Source organism: Benincasa hispida, chromosome 5 (assembly GCF_009727055.1).
Source record: "Benincasa hispida cultivar B227 chromosome 5, ASM972705v1, whole genome shotgun sequence".
NCBI classification, from domain to species: Eukaryota; Viridiplantae; Streptophyta; class Magnoliopsida; order Cucurbitales; family Cucurbitaceae; genus Benincasa; species Benincasa hispida.
The window spans coordinates 52432085-52457551 of NC_052353.1; the positions used below are offsets into that span (position 1 = coordinate 52432085).

Here is a 25467-nt window from a genome sequence, read left to right on the forward strand (position 1 = left end):
ACAACAAAAATTTAATATTTTTAAATTTTATAGAAAAAAATACAAATTAAATATGAAATAAAAGAGTGTTAGTGTAATATTTTGAAACGTAGAGATCAAATGAAGGGAATGTTTGGGAGTGGTTTAAAATAGTTGAAATCATTGTTGTCATTTTTAAAACTGTTGTTTTCAAATATAGGAAAAAGAGACAACTTATTTACAAATATAGCAAAATGTTATTGTAGACATCTATTGGTGTCTATCACTAACACTTTTGATGTATATCGTTGTCCATCATTCTCTATCACTAATAAACAATGATATTTTATTTTATTTGAAAATATTTCTAACATCTTATCATTTAAATAATTAGACTTTTTTAAATCACTCTCAAAATACTTTAGTCATTCAAAATAATTATTAATAGTATGAAAATGTATTTAAAAGTGTAAAATTAAACATTAAATTGATTTTGAGTAATTAAAGATATGTTTCAAAGTAATTTTAAACACGACAAAATTGATTTTAATTATTTCAAAATCACTTCCAGATATAGACTAAGGATGTGTTTGAAATATATTTTCAAGTGTTTAATTTAGAAAATAAGTGATTTTAAAAGAAATTGAAATTTTTAAAAATTATTTAAAATAGCTTTCCAAATATATTTTAATCCGTTTTCATTAAAAAAAAAAAAGTTATTTAAATAAAAAAGAGCTCTTTGAAAAACATTTTTTTAAACTCAATCCAAACAGCCTTAAAACTTTACCCAAAAATATTTTTCCAACCAAATTGATGCTTTTTGGGCCCAGCAGTCTTAAACTTTAGTTTATTGGGCCAGACGGGTCCAAAACAGAATCTTATTGGGCCGGCCTATCCAACGTCATTTGACAGACTGCCACGTAGACGAGTCCAACACGTGGTTTGACAGATAGAACGAAACGACGTCGTTTTGTCACCACAAACAGTTCACATGGACATTGAATTCAATTTGGCATTTTCTTCATTTTTATTTTTTATTTTTGCAAAGCTATTTTTCCTCTCCGTTTGTTTACAAATATATATTCTTCTTCTCAGGCTGCCTTCGCCGATTCTCCTTCTCCCTTTCAGAATTCTCCGATTCCCTTCTGCTCCGGCGAGGCTGGGGCTGAGGAAACCGGAGACTTTCTTAGATTTCATCTGAATTACAAACAACAATTACTGAAAGTTTTTTTTGTAGGATTTTAATGGCGTTCGCTTCTTCTAGCACTGTTATTTGTCAGAACAGAGCCTTGTCGTCCTCCATCGTTTCTTCTCCGGGACTTCTACACCATCGCTGCTTCTCACAGCTTCAATCGCAGCGTATTCTTCATTGTAATCGTCGTTCGTCTTCGAACATCGGGATAAACGCCGCTCCGGCTCTTACTCCGGCGGCCTTTTGTGTCGTTGCTAAAACTGCTCTTTCCGATGCTCATGTTCAAAGTCCCAGCTCCAGTTCTGCTCCTGCTGGTGGTAAGTATTATTGGAATATTTTTCTTTTACTTCCTTATTTCGTGTTCATCTTGTAATTAGTTCTGATTAGAATGACTTCAACGTTAGTTCGACTGGATTCTTTTGCGCTTGGTTCCTAATTAACTGAAGCCATCCATGTTGTGTGATTTTTTTCATGCTTATAAATCTTCGACGCGAAATTTGGTTCGAGTTTTGGACATTTGGAAACATGTGGAGGATTGATTTTGTGTTTTCATTCGTTTTAAGGGTGGTCCGATTTTGCTAAAAACGTCTCTGGCGAGTGGGATGGATATGGTGCCGATTTTTCTTCTGAAGGAACGCCAATTGAACTTCCGGAATCCGTTGTTCCTGATGCTTATCGAGAATGGGAGGTTAAGGTTTTCGATTGGCAAACTCAGTGCCCTACTCTTGCGGAATCAGAGCAGCCCTCTTTCATGTACAAGACAATAAAGCTACTTCCTACAGTGGGATGTGAAGCCGATGCTGCAACTCGTTACAGCATTGATGAGAGAAATGTTGGAAATGGAATTGGAGCAAATGATGAAGTGACTGCCTTTGCATATCAACGTAGTGGATGTTATGTAGTCGTCTGGCCTATTGAAGTTGGAGGTTCTTGTAAGTTAATGGAGTTGGAGCATTGCCTGGTTAATCCTCAAGACCGGGAATCTCGTGTGAGGGTTGTTCAGGTTGTCCGAGTTGAAGGTACACGGCTAGTGTTGCAGAATATCAGAGTCTTCTGTGAGCAGTGGTATGGGCCATTCAGAAATGGAGAACAGCTTGGTGGATGTGCCATCCGAGACTCCACATTCGCTTCAACAGCTGCCTTGAAAGCTTCCGAGGTGGTTGGGACATGGCAGGGTCCTGTCTCTGTTGCCCGTTTTGATGGTTCTCAGATTGTGAGTTCTATGACCTTTGCTTTTACTTTTGTAGCATGGTGAAGTTATCCCAAAATGTCAGTTCTTTGTTAAATGCTACCATTTTTTGTTTCTGCATGTCTAATCCAATGCTTTTCTGTTGATCTAACTTCTGTTTTTCTGTTCTATATGATTCTTAGAGGTCAAGTTTACTTTTTATTGTTCTCGTTCTTGCTTATAAGTATGAAATTTAAGGCTTTTCTAGCATCATCAACAAAATCTGTGATACTGTGACTTTTCAGAAAATATCAACAAATTTTGTAATTTCTATTCATGAACACGTTATATTTGCCCACACCTCATTATTGTTTAATTATTGGTGACAAGTTATATCTTAAGCTTAGGTTTTATTCCTTACTTCTTTAACTGGTGGAAAAATGTTCAACTGATCAACTAGTTTGTAGTTTGTACAGCAACTAATCCACTTTATAATCTAACTCTAAGAATGCTAAATCAGTCTATTTGTTTGTTGGTACGTTGCTAGTTTCTTTTTCAATCCATTAAGTCTATGGTGTCACTGTAACCATGCTAAGATGACTTTAACTGGCGGGGCCCAATATAACTCCATTTCTTGTTGAACATGTATTGGAAAATGGACTGCAGAATGTTGTACAAGAACTTTTGGCTGACAACGTGCAAAAGTCAGTGAGAAGTGAATCAGAACTCAAGCTGCTTCCCAAGCAACTGTGGTGTTCCCTTAAAGAAAGTAAAGACAGTGTGGATACTTGCTGTGAAGTTGGATGGCTTTTCGATCACGGGCATGCAATTACATCAAGATGCATGTTCTCAGGCACGGCGAAATTGAAGGCAAGTTTTCACAGTTAGATATGCTGAACAGTTTACTCATACAATGTTCAAATGATCTTCAAAATTTAGGTGCTTGTGAGTTCATGTTTATATACTAGAAAAGGAACACATTAGCTCTGCCTTCAATGCTTTCGCTTCATACATCGAATGACCCTCTAAGCTATTTGGTCGGTCTGATACGTGTTTGTCTTGGGATATATTTGCATTTTTTGTTTCCATCGATGGTTTACATTCGTACGTCAAAATGCATATATAGGACTAAGGTTTGTTGTCGTGCAAGTCTTATTTCTAGGCTCCATGTTTCTTCCAATATCCCAAATACTTGGATTTTTTTGGGCTTTTTTTTTTTTCTTGGATCGTTCTTTTGCCAATGCTGAGAGTGGGGTCAGGAGTCGGGAGTTTTAGTAGAAGGAAATTTTTTTAAAAAAATTAAACATATTTATTTAGATCTTTAATCAAGACAAACTTATGTCATCTTTGGCACTTTCCCCCAACATGCTTAGTTTAGTTTGACATTGCTTACATTTCCTTATGCAGGAAATATCGATTGCGAATGAGACTCCTGCTTAAGATGGTAACCAATGGATGGACACTCCTTCGGTAGCCATCGCGTAGGCTTTGTACTACGTTCAAGGTGACTTTGGATAAAAATTTGGTTCTGAAATAAGTATGCTATTTGTTTTCTTTCTACAGAGTGAAGTATAATATACAAAAAGAACTCACTTGTAGTGTGCATTTGCTTGCAAATTTAGTAACAAAATCTTATAGAATCCAAGAAGCTTTGTTTGTGACAAAACTGTTCCACTTGCTTTTGGTAGTGCGAGCACTATTTATGAACTGGAAACATTTTACACTAAAAAAAAACTTCCGTACGTGTATGTAAACCTCTCCCATATATAAGAAGGAAAAAATGTTTATAAAATGTTAAATAAGTTTTCATTTAGAAGGGAAAATGGTTATAAAATATAAACAAATCTGCATACATTATGATTTTCTTTCAAGTATAATGAATCACAAGTTGATTCTATAATATATAAAGGCAGCAGCATTCTCACAAGCTGCAATAAGATTGGAGTTTGTCAGATTTGGTACCATATATGAACATAAATAAAACTATCATCGCCTATTGATTTCGTGGAACGGGCAACTCGATGGAATTAGGAATGGAGAAAAGTTACAATATTGGAATGAAATCTGAGCCAGAGGTAGAAGATAGTATCTATACAAACAGATAATAATCCCCAATAGAAAACGTTATGCAAAAGAGAACCTAGCAACTCAAACAGCTCTTGCACTTTCACACACTCAGGAGAGTTCATATTTCTAACCACATCATCATCTTTTGGCTATACAGCGATAAAGAAGGAAATATTAGAGAGATGTTCAAGCTGAGTTTTCACCATAGAAATCCTCGGCAATGATCCTAGAAGCTAGGAGAAAGAGGAGCTCAATCGTGTCGGGAAGTGTCAATTCCCCAGCTCTATATCTGCTGTACAACCTGCAGAATTCCAAGTCGTTATATGTAGAATAGTGTGCTTGAAAGCCTCGATAATCTCAAACAAATACCAGATTGGCATGGCATAAAAGAAACCTCTATTAACTTTTCTTGGCCTTCCGATCTCTCGAAAAAGTAATGAGAAAAAGTAATGAAACTGAGAAGTAAATATTGAAAGGCAATCAGTACCTGTACATCAAGCACGTGGTTCGGAAGCTAAAGAGCACCGGGTCCATCTCTCATGCTCAAATTCAAACTGTTTCTCATAGTTCGTCTTCCAATTCCTGCATTGCCTTTCTGCATCATGGCAACGAACTCGCTATAATCAATCCTTCCGTCCTGCATTACACAACAAAATTCATCACTTCATCCACATGAAAGAGTCGTAAACAATTCATTTTGTTTGCCCATTTAACAGATAAATCTTCTGCAAGGGAAACTAAACCAAGTTGCATTATGCTTTATTAATGGTCCGATGGGTACTCTAATATGCTATACCATTCTCAGCTTTCTCCAGTTCATCACCCCGTCTCATTTATCTTCAATAATTTATATGCAAATTCAAACTCTTCCTAGTGTCCCGGTGTTCACGGTGTATAATCTTACGATATAGACCGGGTGGATAATCATACGCTCATGATCAAAACCATTACCCGGTTGGAATCTATTTCTAATAGAGAAATACCAAGAACATGATTCTCTAATAAAGTTGTGAGACTTACATTATCTTGATCGACTTCTCTGATTATGTCATCAAGGTATACATCGGTCATATTATGTTCTGCACAAGCTTGCTGCAGCTCATCAACTGTGATGTAACCACTTCCATCTTTGTCAAAGTATCGAAATGCTGCGACGAGGTGTTCTTCACGCTCTAGTTTGTTGAGATGAATGGTTGCAGCAATAAATTCTCCATAATCGATAGTTCCACTATTGTCAATATCAGCCTGAAAGAAATTGAAGTAAAATTTAGAGGGGTTCAGCGACTAGCGAGCATAAAAGCCATTCAGATTCCGAAGAAAATTCAACAAAGTTAATCGTACAAACAAATTAATTTCGGAAACTTGAAGTAGTCTCTTCTTGCAATATAAAGAAGGTAAATTCTAGGATTGAAACCCAGCCAAAAGAACGGACTAAATTCTCTCTTCACATACATATATGAGAGAAAATGAAAAAAATATACAAGCATACAAAAAAGCTCACAAAAGGAAGCCATATACTCCAAGCAAGGGACCAAGCAAATAGTTACAAGAGCATTAGAAATAGAGGCCTAAAAAGAAACATTAAATCGACAAGATTTCTATGTCTATACAGTCTCTACAACAAGTGATAGAGTGAAATGACAACCAAAATCTACCAAGTCTTGTGGTCTGTGAGTAACACCTACCTAGAGGTTGCGTGTTTGAATCTTTAGGTTAGTCTAATAAGGAAAACCTTTGATGTGTCCCAAGTCTAGGACTTGGAGCGTGCACAGTCTATTTAAAAAGAAGAATAACAAAAAGGACATGAACTAGAGGTATATTTGTGAACTATGCTCCTTTCAATCATCCCACAGATATATTCCCCACAATTCTAGTGGCTATTAAGAACAAAATAATTAGTTCCACTAACTATATTGTTGCCCCATGACATTTAGTCTTCCTACTGCAACTATATCCTATCCACATGTGCATTGAAAGTTCCTCTCCATAAAAAGATACTCGAGCTTTGATTTATACTAGGAATGTGACTGGTACATCTCAAGGAATTAAGTTGTGAATGCTATGAAGATGAAATTTCTCGAACCAAATAGCACAAGGTAAAAGAGACGTAGCTTGTCTAAACCTGATTTTTTTTAATAAGGTGATCGGGATAACAATGTCTATTTAATCGGTGACAGTGAAAAGAAAATATGCTCGTGCAAAAGAAATGTAAATCATCCACAAGACATGCAAAAAAAATTACCGCATCCATCAGGTCACGTATTTCAATATCTTTCAAGGTCGAACCATATCTTCTCAAACCAGCTTTGAGCTCATCAAATGTAATTGCACCACTATTATCAGTATCCATAGCTGTAAACATTTCTCTTAGGCCAGCAATCTCCTCTTCAGAAAGGCTTTCGGCAATCACCTAATGGTACAAACAATGCAGATTATAGACATCAGTATAGTTTAAGCCAACAGTGTGGGTGAGTGCAAGCATGCATTAAGCTTTTCCAATTAGAAGATTTTCTATGCAAACTTGGAAAATAACATTTAAACGGGTGTTCGACTTTAGTTCTCCCACCTAGGCAAAAGGCATGTTGATACACTTACTCGTAATGCCATCTTCTTTAACTTATTCATCGCAGAAAATTGTTTTAGTCGAGAAAGTACAGCTGGATCAAGAGCCCTATCAGGAGCAACTCCATTTTCGCAAATCCAAGGGTGGCCTGTAAAGATTATGAAGGTATAATGATCTGGTCAGACTTCGTATAATAAGAACAATAATGCAATTACCCAATTTGCAAAAACAAAGCCATAATTTTTCAGGTTTAAATATTCTTAACTAAAAATGTATACCGAAATGAAATTTGATTAATGAAGAAATACACGTAATAGCTATGATGTATGAGAGGATGACTAGTTAAGCCTAGTTCTGTCAGAAAATTCAAGAGATGTTAAAAGGATTCTCTATTTGTTTATTTTTTCTCATTAAAAAGGATACTATTTGGTGTTGTCGACCTTAGATTGGATTATATTGTGACGAAAATACACATCAGAGAGGAGCATCTGAAGTCATCTAAAACAATGTAAAAACGCTTGGTTATTATAGGGACTCAGCAACCAAGAATACCCACTAGGGACTCAGCAACCAAGAATACCCAACATGGGACTACCATACAGCTACCCTAATGTGGAAAAAAGTATTAAAGACCTACAAAGAAACTTATTTTTTCTAGGTTAAATTAGAAATTTAGTCCCTGATTATTTGGAGAAAGTTAAAATTATGGTTTTAAAAGTTAGAGTTTAGTCCTTATGGTTTGATAAAACCCCATAAACAGTCTCTATGATTTGATGCGAGTTTTTATCAAACCATAAGAACTGAATTCTAATTATAAACCACAAGGACTACCTTTTAATTCAATTCATTACAAGTCTTTTACTTCTACATTCATAAAAACTTAAGAAATGTAGAAAAGTAAACGTACATAATACTTCATGTGCAGTCAAACGATCTGATGGTCGGGAACATAGCATCTTTCTTATTAGATCCTTTGCACTGTCAGATATCAGGGGCCAAGGGTCTGAGTCGAAGTCGATATGTCCCTTAAGCACCGCATCAAATATTCCTTGTTGAGTTTCTGAGTGTGCAGAAGAGGGAGAAAACAACTATTAAGCAACCAGACACAACAACTTGTTCATTTACCTCTTTTTATAACCATGGTATTGGACCCCACCCCACTAGTGCCTAGAGAGATATCTCAACCCTTGACACTACTTCCTAGAGATACCAAGGGTTTCCTTATTAACCAACCATTCCAAATAATCGATACCGAGGACCCGGATGCCCTTACCACCCAGTGCCCCAATTTGTCAACCAATAGGCAACAACTCATTTAGGTTCTTAGTAAAGTTTTTTTTTTTTTTTGAAAGCTACGAGTACCTGCCCAAAATGGAGGCACGCCACTTAGCAATATATACAATATAACCCCTGCAGTCCACACATCCGCTGCCGGTCCATAGTGCTTGAGAAGTACCTCAGGAGCAACATAATATGGGCTTCCGACAACATCAGTGAAGATTTGACCTAAAGTAATTAAGTGCATATCAGCAACAAAAAACACTTTCATGCAATGATTGAATAAATGTGAATAGAAGAAAAATAAGCTCAAGTCAAGTAAGCTAATCTTGTAGCATTGAAGTATGGATGTTCAATCTGTTGAAATATTCAGCATCTTTTAGTCAAGGATCAGGAATTACCTCCTTTTGATCTACTGCAGCATTCCTACTTCTCTTGTTCTGCATAATGCATAGGTTTATTCCGAGAATCTCAATCCTTTTCCTTAAAGAAGCTGAATATTTCAATTCATATGTTTTCTAACTCATTGTGGGGATTATCATATGACTTATCCGATATGCCACCGATGATTAATGAGGATGATGATTAGTTACTACATCATTTTACTGTGAGGATGAGAATAGTTACTACATGCAATAAACAGAATTAAGGAGCCAATATTGCTGAACCATATATCTAATAAGATATTTGATTCATCAATAAAATAAAACCCAGAAGGAAACAGAGCAACTACTTCACTTTCTTTTCACCTGGTTTGAAGAAAACAGAGAGGCCAAAATCAATAGCTTTAAGAGAGAAGTCATCATCCTTATTAACCAACAAGAAATTTTCTGGCTTCAAATCTCTATGCATGACTCCAAGCGAATGGCAAGTCTCAACAACACCAACAATAATCCTGGTTAACTCTGCAGCTTTTCTCTCACTGTAATGTCCCCTCTGGATGATCCTATCGAACAACTCACCGCCACTACAAAGCTCCATAACAATATGAACATACAAAGAATCTTCATAAGCACCCTTGATGGTTACAATATTCTTATGACCAGCCAAATGGTGCATGATCTGAATCTCCCGTCGAACGTCCTCGACATCCTCCTTCGCAATCAACTTCCTCTTGGAAATAGACTTACAAGCATACTCAATGCCAGTAGTAATCTCAGTGCATAAATAAGTAGTTCCAAACTGTCCTTGTCCCAACTTCCGACCGAGCGTATAGAGATCTCGAATGTTAGCAGTCTTATGACCCAAAACATAATACGCTTGGTTCTCGGCGCTTTTCCTCATTGTGTAGTCTTTCTTTGTGGGGCTTAAGAAGGTTGGATTACAATCGTTATCCTTTGATTTGGTTTTGTTTTCTTTAGCAAACTCTTGAGAAATTAGATTGTGAGAATTGATGCTGGAAGGGGAATGATCAGCAGAACTGTTGGTATTGCGCTTAGAATTTGGGGTTGAGCTGTCCTCGGGCTGGCTGTAGCCCTGAAATATATTCCCTTTGAAAGATCCACGGCAGGTATTGCCCATGAAACAAAGAATCGCACTTCCACTCGGACCTTCACGGTCTCTCTCCCAAACTCACAAATTAAGTCTCATCAATAACATCATCAAATCACGAAACCCTAAGAAAACGAACAAAAACAAAAAAACAAAATCAACCAAATCAATCCCTAAATCGAAGAAATTAGGGATTCTCAATTCATTTTCAAATTAAACAAAAAACTACAACAAATCGAAGGATGTAAGTAAGAGATCTAGATCGGAGCTATGAAATTAGCATCATTATCATCATCAATTTGAAAAAATCGAGTCAAATCAAAGATTTGAAGAAAACAAATGAAAAACAATGAGGATAATTGAGGAATAAAGAAGGACAAAAAAATTATATGAGAAAAAAAGGAAGAGAGAAGAAGAGGAAGTACCGGATTGTTGTTGTTATGGCAATGGAGGAAACAAAAGTGGAAGAATCCATGAACAGTGAAAGGAAATGATTTGAGCTGGAAAAATGGAAGGATAAAAATGGGTATTATAGGAAAGAAATTAAAAAAAAGAAAATGATGAACAGAATTAATAAAATAGTAAAAATAAATCGCGGGGGACCAAGTCCGATTTGTTATTTGTTTTGGATGTTGCTGCTGAGAAACATCGGAAGTCAGTGCTGACCAGCTACATTTTTTTTCTTTTTTCTTTTTTTCTTTTTAAATTTTGTCTATTATTGCATAATAAAAATCAGGAAAAAAATACAATTTTTTTGTCCTGAGTTTTAGATCTAGTTTCTATTTAATCCTCATATTTTAAAATATTATACATTTAGTCCTTAAATTTTATTTTATTTTAGTCCATAAATTTCAAAATTTTCTAAATTTACGTTCGAGATTTGAGTTCTGTTTCATTTTGGTCGTTAGGTTTCAAGATTCTACCGTTTTTTTCAATTTTTCATTAAATATTCACTTTCAATCATTAACGTCAATTTCTATTAGTTAATTAAAAATAATTATGAAGTGAAATTTTAAATGTGATAAAAAAATAGTGGAACTTAATTAATTGTAATTTTTTAATTTATTAACATGAATTAACACTAATGGTAGAAAATGAGTATTTAGTAAATAATTGAGGTTAAAAGTGAATCTTGAAACATAGGGACCGAATTGAAGCAAAACTTAAGGACTAAATGTGTAATATTTTGAAACGTATGGACTAAATAAAAACTATACCTAAAACTTAGGAACTAAAATGATTTTTTTCCTAAAAATCAATTCTTTTAGTCCTACAATGTTCATTGATTGATTTTTTTTTTCAAAAAAAGAAATCAATAGTTTCATTCTTCGAAAGAAATTTTTTTTACAAATTTTTTTATCAAAGTGAACGTAGCTTAGTGGTAATCGATATGATCTTCCATTCTAGAGGGTAAGAAGTTTGATCCTCCATATTAAACAAAACTTTTAGGTTTTGAATTTATTTGTTGTTTGAATTCAAAAGTATCTAATAAGCTTCTGAATTTTTTAAATTAAAAGTGTTAATAATAGATCTCTAAATTTTAATTTGTGTTTTATAAGTCAGTAACATCTTAAAAAAAATGATTCACCTATTAAATATAAATGTAAATTTTATGACAAATGCAACTTTAAACTTTCAATTTTATTTATAAAGATTTTTTAATTTTAAAAGATACATAATAAATTATTAAATATAAAATTAAAAGTTCGACACTTATTAGATATTATTGAAAAATTTAAATTAAAATAATATAAATCTAATTTAATAAATTTATACGAAATTATAAATTTAGGCAGGAAAATAATGAAAATTAGGAATTACGCGTTTTCGAGGAAAAGGACAGATCCCGTTTGACCTGCGCTCATGGGTTTGAGGCTGAAGAATGAAAATGGATCCAAGTTTTGAAATTATTATTATTATTTTTTATATATCTTTTTTTGTGCTTTTATTTTTAAATACTTTAAATTTAGATATTTAACCTAGTTTTAAAATTCATCTTAATGTCTTTTTTAATGATTTGTTTGATAGCATGAACTTAATTGATTAAGACATTATATTATATGTCTTTCACAATGATAAAATATTTGAATATTGAACTTCATATTATTATTAACAGTACTGAAACATTTTAAAAAATTAAATTAAATGTATGTTTTGAAGTGATTGTAAAATTATTAAATCACTTTTATCAATTTTAAGACCACTTAAAGACACGCTTTTAATCACACAAAATTAATTTAATATCAAATTTTAGACTTTTAAATATAATCTTCATATTAGTTTTGAAGAATTAAAAACATGTTTTATAATGGCTTTACAAAACAAGAAGAAAAAAGTGATCTTAATAATTTTAAAATCACTTCCAAACATGTCCTAAGTAGCAAATAATTTTTATCTTTAAACTTTTGGAATGACGGATGAATTTTTAAAAATAACCTTTTTGAGAATGAATTATCTTGTTGTTAATTGTTAATGAATAAATTAGTTTGACTTTAAAAGTGTGTATTAATAAATGTCGATGTGAGTATGCAATTTTATGAATAGATTAAGGCATGTAACAAATTAAGAGTTATAATTATAATCAAAATTGATTTGGTTATTTTTAAACTTACAAAATTTTGTAGTTTTCAAAAAAAAAAAAAAAAATATTCTGAAAATTTAAAACAAAAATTATACAAACCACAAACAACAAACGAATTAAAAAGAGATTTTAACCCTTAAATATATATATTTATATTACCAATAATTATAGAGTATGAGATCAAATCATCAATCTTTTGATTGATTATTAGTGTCTTATCTACTAAATCATGTCCCGTCGTTTAAAACAATATAAATAATATTAGATATCAAATTTTCAAAATAAATGCACATTTGTGTTAAATGATAAGAGTAAAAAAAAAACAAATATGAACAAAAACTATACATAATAGAATCTTTATCAAATTATAACAGTTTTAAATATTATAAATTATTTAACAAAACCCTAAAATTTAAAATTACTTATCGCATAAATTTTTAATATTTTATTTAATAGATTTTAGAACTTTATAAAAAAAAAAAAAAAAAATCCTTTAGAATTTTTTAGTATATATATCTCGAAAATGTTTAAAACAAATTAAAAAGATTTGTTAGACACAGCATTATACTTATCCTTTAAAAAAATAAATAAACAAGTTAAATAAACAATCAGGCATAAAAATAGAAAGAAAGTAAGGGCTGTGATAGTAATTTTGTGACGTCCTAGATTTTAACCGACTAATATTTTTTGTCGGAAATTTTAATGGATTTGCTTAATTATAATTCGTTCGTGTATCACACGCGCAAGAAAAGGGTGTGGAATTAGAAGATTTTCAATGTTGTCGGGTCGTTTCCAGTGCCCTGTTTTTGCGGAAGGATAAAATCTAACTTTTAACTCAAAACACTATTTTTATACATTTCTAAAATCGTCCACACCTGCGCGTGGAGCGCGTGTGTGAAGTTTTATTTTTTTTCCAACTATACTATTTTTAGAATATTCATACTGTCGGAATTTTCATAATTCTCTCATCTGTCTTTTTCTTTTTCTTGTTTTTTTGTTTTTTTTTTTTTTACTTCTAAAATTCTATTCTTATTTTTCGGTTTTAAATTCAACTTGAAAGTTGGGATAGTCAATCTTTCCATTTCATCGAGATAACTTCTTTTCGACACTAGAATAAATAAAGTTTTTTGGGGAAAAAAATCATGCTAGTGGAGGAAGACCTTCTAAGGATGAGTGACATAAGACTAGAGAGAAAACCAAAAGATGATCTTTCGTATATATCTTGCATAATCGTGAATGCTATTAGCTCCAAATACATATACATTTAACAATGGTAGGTTGGTAGATCAATCCATCGAATTTAAAAATTAGAATTAGTATCTTTATGCATTGAATTGTATTCAAATGGACAATGTTTCTAGTTAGAGGTATTTTTAATATTATTGACATTTTCCAATTTAGTCGTTTAATATTAAAATTAGTCGATAATAATTCATCTTCACATTTTTTCAAATTAAGTATAAGTTTGAACTCTTCTTTCGCTTATTGTTCAAAATCTGGTACTGTTGTAGCTCACAAGTGGAGATTGTTGTTTATATTGATAATTTTGAGATTTTTTTAAGTTAGAAGTCCCTCTTCTTTCTCTAAAAATGGTGCGATGGATGTGGGACTCATTATGCCCAATTGGTTTACATCTAGTTTATCAAAGGTCTTAGACTATCTATCTTTTTTTTTTCAAAGTTTTAGTCTATATACATATATCTCACACATTTTTTTTCCCTCTTTAAGTGATTACTTTGGTCCCAAAAACACTAGCTTCTAATTGGACAAAGATTCTCCGCTTAGGTAGGGAAGAGAGTGGGAAATAATCCCTATTAACTAAATTGTCCCGTCCTACCTCGTTTGCTTCTCTTTTTAAAACTTTTTTTAAAAAATTACTATTGTTATTATTAGAATTATTATTATTGTGATATATATTTTTTAAGAATTATTGTTTAATGATTTTGGTATGTTTGGACCATATGGTTGAAGAAAATTATATATATGGATAGTTTCATAATTTGCTTGATAATTATTTCATTCTATTAATAAATAAATAAAATAAAATAAAATTCATTTTTTTTGCTCTCAATGAAAATTTTAATAAGTAGTCCATGATCACCAACCAATCCAATTATTGAAGTTGGAAAATCTTTTAGGGGAAAAGAACTCAACACAATTCTAAAATAACATGATTGCACATCTTTTGCTAGCACAAAGATTTTGTCAACTTTGACAACTAATATTTGTAATGCAAATTCATTGTTAAAAAAAAAAAAAAAATCATTCTAGGTTCTAATTTATCCTATATTTGTAAACATGAACATTTAAATTATATAATGATGCAGCTAATTTCCCAGTGGCATTCCCATATCAGTTTCTTTCCATACACACTCAAATATGGGACCTCCATCTTCTTACATTGTCTAGATTAGGAAAAATTATTAAATGTAGTTGCCTCATAATAATCGTTCGATATGAATTCGAGAATCTTCATGCCTCCTAATAACCACTAGATATAAATTCGAGTTACTTTTACTGTTTCTCTCTAATTCATGTAATGGTGCAAAACTATCAACCACATTTTGACGGCCTCCTCGAATAATTTCTCATATAATTTTGTTATACATCATTTTTTTAGTTCAATAATATAAAAAAGTACACGAGGATTTTTGTTACGAAGAATTAGAGGGCCCCACTCATAGAATGACCAAAATCCCTGTGTACAATTAAAAAAAAAAAAAAAATCTAGCATATGTAGGGATGCACCATTGGCATTTAATATCTATACACCTTTAAGAAGATTCAAAAGTGGGGCTCCTTAATTCCTCGTAAGAAAAAGTCTCGTGTACTTTTTTTTAGTACAACTGGGGGTAGGGGACCAAACCACGGATCTCATAGTTACCAACACACTCGAATGCCAATTGAGCTATGCTCGGTTGGCCTCATATACTTTTTTTATATAACGTTTTCTCTCTAAATACTTCCAAATCAATCTGGCAAAAGGTCAAGGACTAAAAAGTAGTTTTAATCGCATTTCGATTAAAGCTACTTATTTTTCATGTTCAAAATTACTTCCAAATACGTCTTTGATCATTCCAAATCAATTTGAATGCATATCAGATAAGTAGAGTGAAAAAGAAAAAAAAATTTGAAGTTATTTATTGGATATATATAGCAAATGTCTTTCTATATCAATTTCATCATATACAACTGCCCAATGCATATCAACAAAAGAACACCATTCTACTTCATTATCTACCGCTCTTCCTAAAAGGAAAAATATGTATAAAAAGAAGAAATTCATACAACTCCACATGTATCTGAAGATTTCGACCGATAAGTTTAACACGATCGAACAAAAATTATAAGGATTTCAGTAAGCTATTACTTTAACCCTCAGGACATCTGGTCAGAAGTAGAGTTTTTCTGTTTTTTTCTTCTTTTTCCCCATCCTTAAGAGTTGCCCATCTAAGACTAAGCTAGTTGTGAAGATAGAACAAGGAAGAAAAAAGAAGAAAATTTTGTGCCTTTAGCAGCAGGGACCCAACCAAAATTTATTTTATTTAAATGGTACTAGGAGGTAAAAAAAAATAGTAATAAAAAAAGAATTGCCATGTTATTGTTAAGTGTGAACCTGGTGATTGATATTCTCAAAGTTGCATTGCCCTGTTGATGATCAATCAGTTCTTGCCTTCACCAGAAAGCTCTAAGTTGATAGTTCTGCTTCTTCCAATTGCCTGTTGTTGAGCCCTCCACTTGTAGGCCTAAATTATAGGAAACAAAAAAGAGTTGGTAAAAGTAAGTATTATGGTTTTGACTGATAATCATAACAATTTTACCTTGCAACTACTCTTTTTTTAATAATGATTTTTAACTTCAAGTGTTCAAATGAGTTTACATTCACCTTAAATCACATAACAACTACCCGTCTAAAGAACTTGTTGAATACTTAAATATCTTAGCTAAATAACCACTATAATTTGAACTCGTCGCTTTAAAGAGATTTGGATTCAAAGTTCGCTCGTTCAACTATCGAATTCAATTATGGTGGTTGGCATTCGGACTTGTTAGGATAAAGAAGAATGAGATAACCTTATATTAAGGAATTGTAAGGCAATAACTTAGCATGTTAATTCAATAAAAGATTCAAGGGAAAACTAGGACCGTTTAAAAAGAAAACAAAACAAAAAAAAGGATTGTGGAGATCACAACTTTAAAAGAAAATTGACTTGTTCCTTGCAACTTGGATGTCACTTGAATATTCCTTATTATTTTGATTTCTATGATGTGATGGAGATATTTAATTTACTTAGATTTCATTTTGTAGAAAATATTGTTTGAATTAAAAAAAAAAATGTATTTGGCTTGTATTAGACAAAAAAAAAAAAAAAAAAAAGAATGAGAATAAATAAATAAGGAAAAAAATAAAAATAAATAAATAAATTGAAGTTCATGTTATAATTATAATTTTTGTTTATATTTGAGTGCAAAGCTCCACCTCTTACATTAGACTTCTGGAGAACTTTGCCTACCGAAGCCAACTCTTAAAGACAACAAGTTTTTTCCCCATAAAAACACAATCTATGACAATTTAATCGATAGCATGAAATTATAGGAGAGGACCTAATCGTAGGATTTAGAAAAACTGTTCCCGTTTTTTGTGAAGAAAGATAAGTCATAAGAACAAAAGAGACTAGGAGTTTTACACCAATAACTAAAAGGATAGACTTTAAAAAATAAAATAAAATAATTAATTAATTTTGATTTTTGAAAATTAAGCTTATAAATAGTACTCTCACCTATGAGTATCTTTATTTTGTTATCTACATTCAGAAACAACGTTTTCAAAATCCATGCCAAGTATTGAAAAAAAAAAAAAATCAAAAACTTGTTTATGGTTTTTGAATTTGACTAAGAATTCAAATGTTATAGTGGTAAGAAAACAAACACAATTTTCAAAAATCAAGGTCTAAATTTAAAGTTACTAATGTTTAACTTTGAGGCTTGAAGCTAAGACCTTGGAGAGCATCATTATGGTATGAAAAGGCTCATAATCACTCTTCCTTCTTTCCCAGTAGATTGTCATACCTCTTGTTGTTGTTCTAACTAATGAGAGGGAAATGAAAAAAATGGGAAGTGTGTGAATTTCATTCTAGAAAACTCCATATAAATACATATCTTAAGTCTAAAAATAGATTCCACAATGTTAGCAACAAATCCCACTAACTCCACAAGAATAGGAACTTAGACTTGACTACAACTAAAAATAACTTCAACTATTTCCTAGAAACTAGGAATTGACTAGACCAACTCAAAAACTAATTTGCAATTTTGAGTTACCAACATTCTCCTCCTAACTCAAATACTGCAAACACCTAACTTGCTCCTAAGAGCTTGAAAACGACTCACACAAAACTCAGGTTCAGCAAGTGATCATCCATCTTGTTGTACACCCTAGGAGCTTGCTTCAACCGGTAGAGAGCTTTCTTCAACAAATAAACCTTCTGCTCTTGTCCTGGTATGATGAATCCATCTGGTTGCTCAACATAAATCTCCTCTTTTAACACTCCATTTAGGAATGCTGACTTCACATCTAACTGATACACCTTCCATCCATGTTGGGCTGACACAGCCAGTAGCAACCTGATTGTGTCCATTCTTGCAACTGGTGGAAAAGTCTCAGAAAAATCAATTCCCCAGACTTGTGCATACCCTTTTTTATGAAAATGCCCCAACCTCTTGTGCCATAACTCAGTGTCATTTACTTGACACTTGAAAGCTATCTGCTCCTTCTCGAGTGGATCCAACGAGAAGCTCTTATGTTGCATCTTTATTTTGAACAACTCATTCCCAGTGGAATCAGAAATGAGGCATTTTCCTTCTTCAAACAACACTTTGAATCCTTCTCTACTAATTGACCAACGCTTAACAAGTTTTGATCAATTTCAGGGATAAACAACACTTCAGTAATCAACTTGGTTCCAACACAGCTCTCTATTGACACTGTGCTCTTCCCCTTTACTTCTAGATTCTCAACGTTTCCTATCTTCGCCCTTGACTTAAATGACTTGTCAAGGTCCTTGAACAACTCTTTGTCACTTGTCATGTGATTATTACACCCACTATCAACCAACCAACCATCACATTGAGTGACTGATGAGAAACAAGTAGCCACAAAGAGTTGATCTTCTTCTTGTTGTACTACAACAACATGTGCTCCTCCTTGCTGTTGAGTTTTTACTTCCTTATAGAATCGTTCAATGTGCCCCAATAAATGACATCTTCTACATTTCACATCTGGCCTTCTCCAGCATCTGAAATGTGGATGATTCTGCTTCCCACAGTGCTTGCATGTACTACCAGCATCCTTTGCAGCAGACTCTGAGCTACTGCTGCCACTTCCCTTCTTCCCTTTCCTCTTCTTCTCTCTTCCACCTTCTCCCTGCTACACTCTAGCTTTCAATGCCCCCTCAATGCTTCCTTCTTGTCTCATCAACCTCCTCTGCTCTTGTGCTTACAAAACACTAACCACTTTTATCACCTTGAGTTTTGAGAGGTCTTTAATATTTTCTAAGGAAGCAATGGTTGCTTCAAATCTCTCAGGTACTGAAACTAGAATCTTCTGAACCAATCTATTGTTAGATAAATTGATTCCTAATGCTCTTGCCTTGTTAGCAATCCCAATCAACTTATCTGAGTACTCTTTAATAGTTGCTTCATATCTCTCGAATTCTCGCATCAAGTTCAACACTTTCATGCCTTTAATCCTTTCATCACCTTCATACTCACTTTTGAGGAACTCCCAAATCTCCTTTGTCGACTTCAAGGCCATAATTCTGTTGAATATGGCGGGAGACACATTTGCATATAGGCAAGCTCGAGCTTTTGCCTTCCTAGTGACCCTCTCCTTGTGAGTCTTGATCTGATGTATTGTTGGGTTGTCAGGAAGTGGAGCAATCTCATAGTCTTGCTCAATTGCTTTCCAATAATCACAACCCTCCATGTAGGCTTGCATTTCTGATAGCCCATGCCTGGTAATTTTCACCATCAAACACAAGTGGAGCCACTGTTTGATCCTAATTCCATCTCTAACAACTCTCACAGGTGTATCATGCAGTTTCTTTCGAAGATATTTCACTGATTCTCCTCACAGATCCCTTAAGAATTGAGGGCTCTGATACCACTGTTGTTGTTCTAACTAATGAGAGAGAAATGAGAAAAATGGGAAGTGTATTAATTTCATTCTAGAAAACTCCATATAAATACATATCTTAGTCTAAAAATAGATTCCACAATGTTAGCAACTAATTCCACTAACTCCACGAGAATAGGAACTTAGACTTGACTACAACTAAAAATAACTTCAACTATTTCCTAGAAACTAGAAATTGACTAGACCAACTCAAAAACTAATTTGCAGTTTTGAGTTACTAACACCTCTCCATCATCTCTCTCTCCCTCATGTCTAGTCTCCACTTCTAATGCATGTGATAGCATATGTTGTTTAAGCATTACTTTTCAGATACATAATAAATTATTCCTACTGCATTGGGGAAGAAATTGCAACCAGAAGCAAAAGACATATATTAGGAAGTGTACTGTAGAGCGTAGAAAATAGACTTACAGTCCACTTAGCAATTTAATGGTGTCATAGAAGAACCACTGCAAAGTAATAACAGGACCAACAATTGTAATTCTGACAGGAAGGCTTCTAATAAATAGATTGCCAAATCCTATGTTCTTCACTGCCTGCAAGAACAAAATCCAAACAGACACCATATAGTTTTACTTCATCTCTAGGGAACTTTTGAATGTGAGATGCATACAAAAGTACAAAGTGCAATACTCCTTTGGGGCTTAAGTGCAAGGTGAAAAAAATGAACAATAGAGCTTTTAAAAGAGCTTGAGGAGAAAGTTAAACATTTTTTAGGAATATTTCTTAGTTTCATGGTTAACCATTTTTTATAGGTTTAAATACTACTTTGGTCTATGTACTTTCAATTTTAGTTCATTTTAGTCCTTCCTATATATGTTCATTTTAGTGCACTTTTAAAAAGTGACCATTTTAGTCCCTTGTGAAAATACAGGGGCCAGAACGGTCCATTTTTAAAAGTACAGGGACTAAAATGGTCATTTTGAAAGTTTAAGAAACAAAATAAACTACAATTAAAAGTGCATGAACCAAAATGAACATTTTGACCGTACATAGACCAAAATGAAGCAAAACCGATAGTATTAGAACCAAAATAGTATTTAGATCTCTTTTTTTGTTATATATAAAAGAAGGGGCCTTCAGGCACATGCTTTATTAAGAGAGCCTTGTTTAGGGTATGATTTTCTGGATGCCTAAGCATGTTTATTTAAAACTGAGAGAGAGAGCCCACCTGCAGTATATTATCAGCCTTCTTATTATAAAGAGAGGAAACAATGTTATCAGCTGGATTTGAGACAAGAGTACCGACAGCTCCAGCTGTATAGCCAGCTAAACATGTAACGCCGAGCTGTTGGGTTCTCGAGCAATCTTCCTTTCTACGCTGAATGATATTTTGATATATGAAGTTCACCGAATGCTCAAATGTTGAGAACATAATCATAGAGACTGTCAAAGACAATTCAAAAAAGAAACACAAATCAAAGCCTGGGGAATAACCACATCGGTAAACATAGAATCACAGGCAAGGAAGTAATTATTAATTCAATTGACAAATCTCCAATATGCTCTTCTACCGTCCATCAGATGCAACAATGTTTTTAGACCCGTTTAGATCCTACATCTGCCCTTAAGTTGGCATTGTACACCATGTAACCTTATGAAATTCATCACTTTCACTGAAATTTTCTCTAAAAGTGAAAAAGGCCAAGTGTTTGCTAGTTTGCATTAAACATTATTGTTCTTAGCTGTAAAGTCCTCGCTGTTGTAAAAATTGAATTGAAATATGATAAAAGCAGTGATTCTTACACATTATCAAGCAGAAAATGCAGAAGAAAATATAGCAATATTATCAACAAGTAACAAAATGTAAGGGTCCATTTGATAACGGTTTGATTTTTTGTTTTCTAAAATTTTGTTTGCTTTCTCCAACTTTTTTGCAAAGGTTTTCATCTTTTCCAAGTAAACATTTGAGTTCTTAGCCAAATTCTAAAAACAAAAAATAAGTTTTTTAAACTTTTTTTTTTAAGATTTAAAAAATTGGATAATATTTTGAAACACTCCTAAAAAGTAAATAACAAAACAAAGAAACCAATAAGTGAATCTAATTTTTATAAGCTCAATTTTCAAAAACTAAAAATCAAAAACCGAACGGCTATCAAACGGGCTAAGGAATGTGTTCCAAGTAACTTCTTCGCATTTCACAAGGAATGACTTTGTAGAAAATTTAGTAAGGACAATCAGCTTTTGAAGTACAAGACATTGGCATTTCACAATGAGCTGAAAACTAAAGTTACAAACTTCTGATGTAAGAAATATTAATAAAGATCTACCATCGGTATATAAGTCATAAAATTCAGTACAATAGATATCAGAGCTAACAAATGCACCGAGTTAGAGATGTTACATGGAAGATTTCGTCCCCAAAGTGGAAAAAGTCCTCTGTAGAAACTGCGGTAAAAGATAAATATGGATGAGTATAATAGAAGAGGGAAAAGAAGATGACACGTGTAATATTCTTTCTTAAGTTGCCATTGCTTACCCCGAAAGACCTTCACTGTAGTATAACTTTGGAAACCCATCGGCCAACCCCTTGGCGTAATAGGGTTGTGCCTGGACCCTGACCTTGACAGCTTCAAAAGGACAGAGAGCAATATCAGCAAAAACTTGAGCAGAAGCACTGCTGAGAAAGTATATGGAACTTCTCGTATGGCCTTCCAGCAAATCAGAGTAAAACTTCTTAAAGTACTCATAGAGACCGAATTTGAACCCGCCTTGAACACCGTACCCAAATAACTTGCCCGACCAACCTCTCCAAAGGGATGAAGGACCTTGTTCCCTCCAAAGAATAGAAAAACCAGAAGAAATGCCACTGTACTTGATTGGATTAACCTAAGGCAGAAAACCAATTCATAAGATTAGCTCTTTTTTTTTTTTTTTAATAAGAACTCATAAGATTAGCTTTATTTTGAGTTTCAAGAGGCTGCACATCCAGATATAACGACAACAAGTATTTTAAATCATGAATTTCAAATTGGAGGCTTAAAACTTCTCTACCTTAGATGGCCAAAGATGGAGAGAGATGTGAAAGTCGTAGCCTTAAGTTATGACTGAACCTGCCTAGCCACCATTGCCGGAACCATTTATGATGGTTATTTCTGGCCTGGATTTGACGGTACCAGTGAAAAATCTTGACCCTAAAATCATGGAGGATACTTCCAAACATCCTAAAGGACACTTCAGGGTATTCAAGTGCATCATGTAGTTCATTTCTATGGGAAGACAAGAAGCAAGCTGAAGACCATACCGAACGAAAACTCACGGGCATGTCTAGAACTACAAATTTGAAGAATCTAATCCTCAAACCAAAGCAAGCAATTACTGTACTGGAAAAGGTGATAAATGGCATGACAAAACGTCCCAAAATATGAAGTTCAACATTCCTTTGCTGCTTTTTTTTTTTTTTGACAGAAACAACTGCTTTCATTACGAAAATAATAAAAGAATACGAGGGTAACAAAAATCAAGCCCACAAAACCTCTCTAAAGAAAGGATTTCTAACTAAGTAAGATACAACCAAGAGGATAATAACAAAAGGTATTCAAAACCAAGTCCAAACAGAAAAATAAAACGACCAAACATGGTCCGTCTCCACACCTCTAAACATTTTATCGTTCCTCTCCCCCAAATATCCCACAATATAGCACATACTCAAGAAAGTATAGAAACGCACCTTTCTAATAGAAAGGTGGATGGAGAAGGAACACCTGTCTCAATCCCATACTACAAATAAAGTCACAAACTATCTAACACTTCAACCACACAATTCTTGAAAGAAAACAAAAGAGCAACATGATCTCTTCAAAGACAATCAAAACAACCTCACAAGAGACTACGAGTATAAATGTGACAAAGAAAACAGGAAATTACCTGCATATTGACCTTCAAGACATCAAGAGGTGTAATAGCAAGATGAGTTGTCCCAGCACTAAGCATTCCTCCAACAGTACAAAGAGCATAATACCCAGCTGAAAACTCCCGACAAACCCTTCTTCCTTCAACCTCTTTCATGAATCCCCTGTCTCTAAACCCTTCTTCTTGATTTAAAATCTTACTTCCTCAAACCCCACATTTGATCAAATCAGTCCCTGTGCTTTTTCAGAGAGACCCATCAAAGAATTTGATTGAAACTTTCGTTTTTGAAAGAAGTGGCGTGTACCTTATGAAATAAGCAAGGGGAGGCTACGCTGTTCGTTGGGCATGAAGATCAGCTCTGAGTACGTAAAAGGGTTTTGGAAATTTTGGTCATAAAAATAAATTTTTGACTCCATTGCTCCGAATATGGCCACGTTCGCAGTTGAAAATACATGGCCCTAATACCTCCGAATAAGTTTGTGACACTTCTTTGTCGTTGATCTAGACAACGACGAACAAATTCAACCTTTCATTTTGGGGTTAGCGGTATGAATTAGCAAATTTAAGTATGGGTTTCGGAATATGGGAAGCAAATTTTTTACGATTACGAAGTGAGGATTGAATCATCGACCTCTTAAGTCGGAGTATATGCCAAGATCACTAAGCTTACTTTGGCATGAAATAATTTTATCCGATTAATTTACCAAACAAGATATTTGAATATTAACTCATAGAATTGTCAATTTTTACATTAAACTTTGTAATTATATCGATTTATAAATTAAATTTTTAGAAGTTATTAAGTAATACTCTTGTTTTACATAAATTTTTTTGAACTAAATCTGAAGAAGGATAATAATTGATACAATTAACAAAAGTTTAAGACTTAAATTAATTTTATTATTAGTTTATATTTTAAATTGATGTAACCTAGAGAGTGTAGATTGAAATTTGTTTTTACCAAACAACTGAAATATTCCTAACGTAACAAAATAGCTAACCAAAATTTTCAAATTATGGATTTATTAAAATGAGACTATTTGATGCATTTTCATGATTTTTGAAAATGACAAAAATTTTAAATTTTTGTTTTTCTCCTCATATGAACCTTTTAAGCATTTTTATTTTTAAGTGGGGTGGGACGAGGTCGATAATAAAAAATTTATGTTAGTTTTAGGTATGCCCATGTTAGGAACTTGAAAGAATTGATTCAAATGCATATAAATACCACGTAATTCAAAGAAATATAAACCCTAGCTTAGATAAAAATACCAATTTATTAAGATACGCCGGATAAAAAACAGAACCATCATTTTTTTTAATTGAAAATATATGAACTAAAATTGAATAAATCCCAAAATTCATCGAGTTTGAACTAATTTACATAATCAACTATTATTACTAATTTACTACATACATACTCTTGCTCTACCCTACCCAATATAATTATTCCTAATAAATACCTATAATATTTTCGTAATTACACGCTAGAATTTTGGGCTAATTAATTATGTTTAAGATTGACCAAGATTTTTGTACTCTTCTTCATTTTCGTTCTCATTGCTTTTGTCTTCCTTGTTCATTTATTCCGGGTAGATTTCTTTACCATTAGCAACATTATGAGCCTAAAATGTGAGTATGGTTATTTTCCTTTATAATTTTGTTTGTATCAAATTTAGTTATATATATATGGGTAATTGTAAGAGTATATTAGTATGGAGTAGAAATAACAAAGATCGATAAGCATTTTAATTCATTTTGGCAGAAACTAAAGCATGTCCATCTAATATAAAAGGGTTTAAAATCATACCTTTGTAGAACACTTCAAGATATTGATCCTTAGCAGTTGTCTTCTCCAAAACTTGTCGTGAACCACCTTAAGATCTTCCTCACTATCCTCTTGGAGCTTTAGAGTGAGTTGTGGGACTCGAGAACAGCTTGAACGAACGGAAAACTAGGGAGAAGCTCACTACATCAACTCGTTTGAAGAACTCTTTCTTCGGCATGAATTTTTCTTAAAAACTTCTTTGAATGCATGCCTCAATTCTACTCCAATCTTCTTTATTTATTGCAGGTGAACATGCAAAGAAGATAGTTGCATGAGATGTAGTTCATGTTTAGA

General features: G+C 33.3%; 3 protein-coding genes across 4 annotated transcripts; 1 reads left to right on the top strand and 2 right to left on the bottom strand.

The window, feature by feature from the left end:
• The first annotated feature begins 1013 nt into the window (after window positions 1–1013).
• On the top strand, window positions 1014–3984 carry LOC120078701. Its single transcript, XM_039032997.1, has 4 exons — window positions 1014–1467; window positions 1714–2363; window positions 2985–3188; window positions 3726–3984. Exons 1-4 carry the CDS (start codon window positions 1203–1205, stop codon window positions 3756–3758), a joined length of 1152 nt encoding a protein of 383 aa, XP_038888925.1. The 5' UTR covers window positions 1014–1202; the 3' UTR covers window positions 3759–3984.
• Window positions 3985–4286: 302 nt separating this feature from the next.
• On the bottom strand, window positions 4287–10302 carry LOC120078700 (calcium-dependent protein kinase 26). The gene is made up of 9 exons (XM_039032996.1): window positions 10143–10302; window positions 8976–9842; window positions 8311–8454; window positions 7856–8008; window positions 6981–7096; window positions 6628–6795; window positions 5406–5630; window positions 4873–5022; window positions 4287–4686 (listed from the first exon to the last, which is right to left on the bottom strand). Exons 2-8 carry the CDS (start codon window positions 9745–9747, stop codon window positions 4900–4902), a joined length of 1701 nt encoding a protein of 566 aa, XP_038888924.1. The 5' UTR covers window positions 9748–9842; window positions 10143–10302; the 3' UTR covers window positions 4287–4686; window positions 4873–4899.
• Window positions 10303–15410: 5108 nt separating this feature from the next.
• On the bottom strand, window positions 15411–23867 carry LOC120077453 (mitochondrial phosphate carrier protein 1, mitochondrial). 2 transcript variants are annotated; one of them, XR_005481752.1, is made up of 7 exons: window positions 23361–23867; window positions 21973–22322; window positions 21838–21881; window positions 20665–20879; window positions 19905–20029; window positions 15915–16044; window positions 15411–15754 (listed from the first exon to the last, which is right to left on the bottom strand). XR_005481752.1 is itself a non-coding variant. In XM_039031331.1 (6 exons), the coding sequence occupies exons 1-6, from the start codon at window positions 23499–23501 to the stop codon at window positions 15987–15989; spliced, it is 933 nt and encodes a 310-aa protein (XP_038887259.1). In that variant the 5' UTR covers window positions 23502–23866; the 3' UTR covers window positions 15411–15986. The 2 variants fall into 2 exon arrangements, 1 of the variants encoding a protein (XP_038887259.1); XM_039031331.1 differs by having other exon boundaries at window positions 15411–16044; window positions 23361–23866.
• Between the last annotated feature and the right edge of the window lie 1600 nt (window positions 23868–25467).

Coding starts and splice junctions, on each gene's coding strand:
- LOC120078701 (XM_039032997.1), top strand. CDS start 1,203: ATGGCGTTCGCTTCTTCTAGCACTGTTATTTGTCAGAACAGAGCCTTG. Junction 1,468..1,713: donor CAGTTCTGCTCCTGCTGGTG/GTAAGTATTATT, acceptor ATTCGTTTTAAG/GGTGGTCCGATTTTGCTAAA. Junction 3,189..3,725: donor CAGGCACGGCGAAATTGAAG/GCAAGTTTTCAC, acceptor TTCCTTATGCAG/GAAATATCGATTGCGAATGA.
- LOC120078700 (XM_039032996.1), bottom strand. CDS start 9,747: ATGGGCAATACCTGCCGTGGATCTTTCAAAGGGAATATATTTCAGGGC. Junction 7,097..7,855: donor GACTGCACATGAAGTATTAT/GTACGTTTACTT, acceptor TAATCTTTACAG/GCCACCCTTGGATTTGCGAA. Junction 5,023..5,405: donor GAGAAGTCGATCAAGATAAT/GTAAGTCTCACA, acceptor TGTGTAATGCAG/GACGGAAGGATTGATTATAG.
- LOC120077453 (XM_039031331.1), bottom strand. CDS start 23,501: ATGAAAGAGGTTGAAGGAAGAAGGGTTTGTCGGGAGTTTTCAGCTGGG. Junction 22,323..23,360: donor TCTTGAAGGTCAATATGCAG/GTAATTTCCTGT, acceptor TTTCTGCCTTAG/GTTAATCCAATCAAGTACAG. Junction 20,030..20,664: donor AGGCTGATAATATACTGCAG/GTGGGCTCTCTC, acceptor TTGTTCTTGCAG/GCAGTGAAGAACATAGGATT.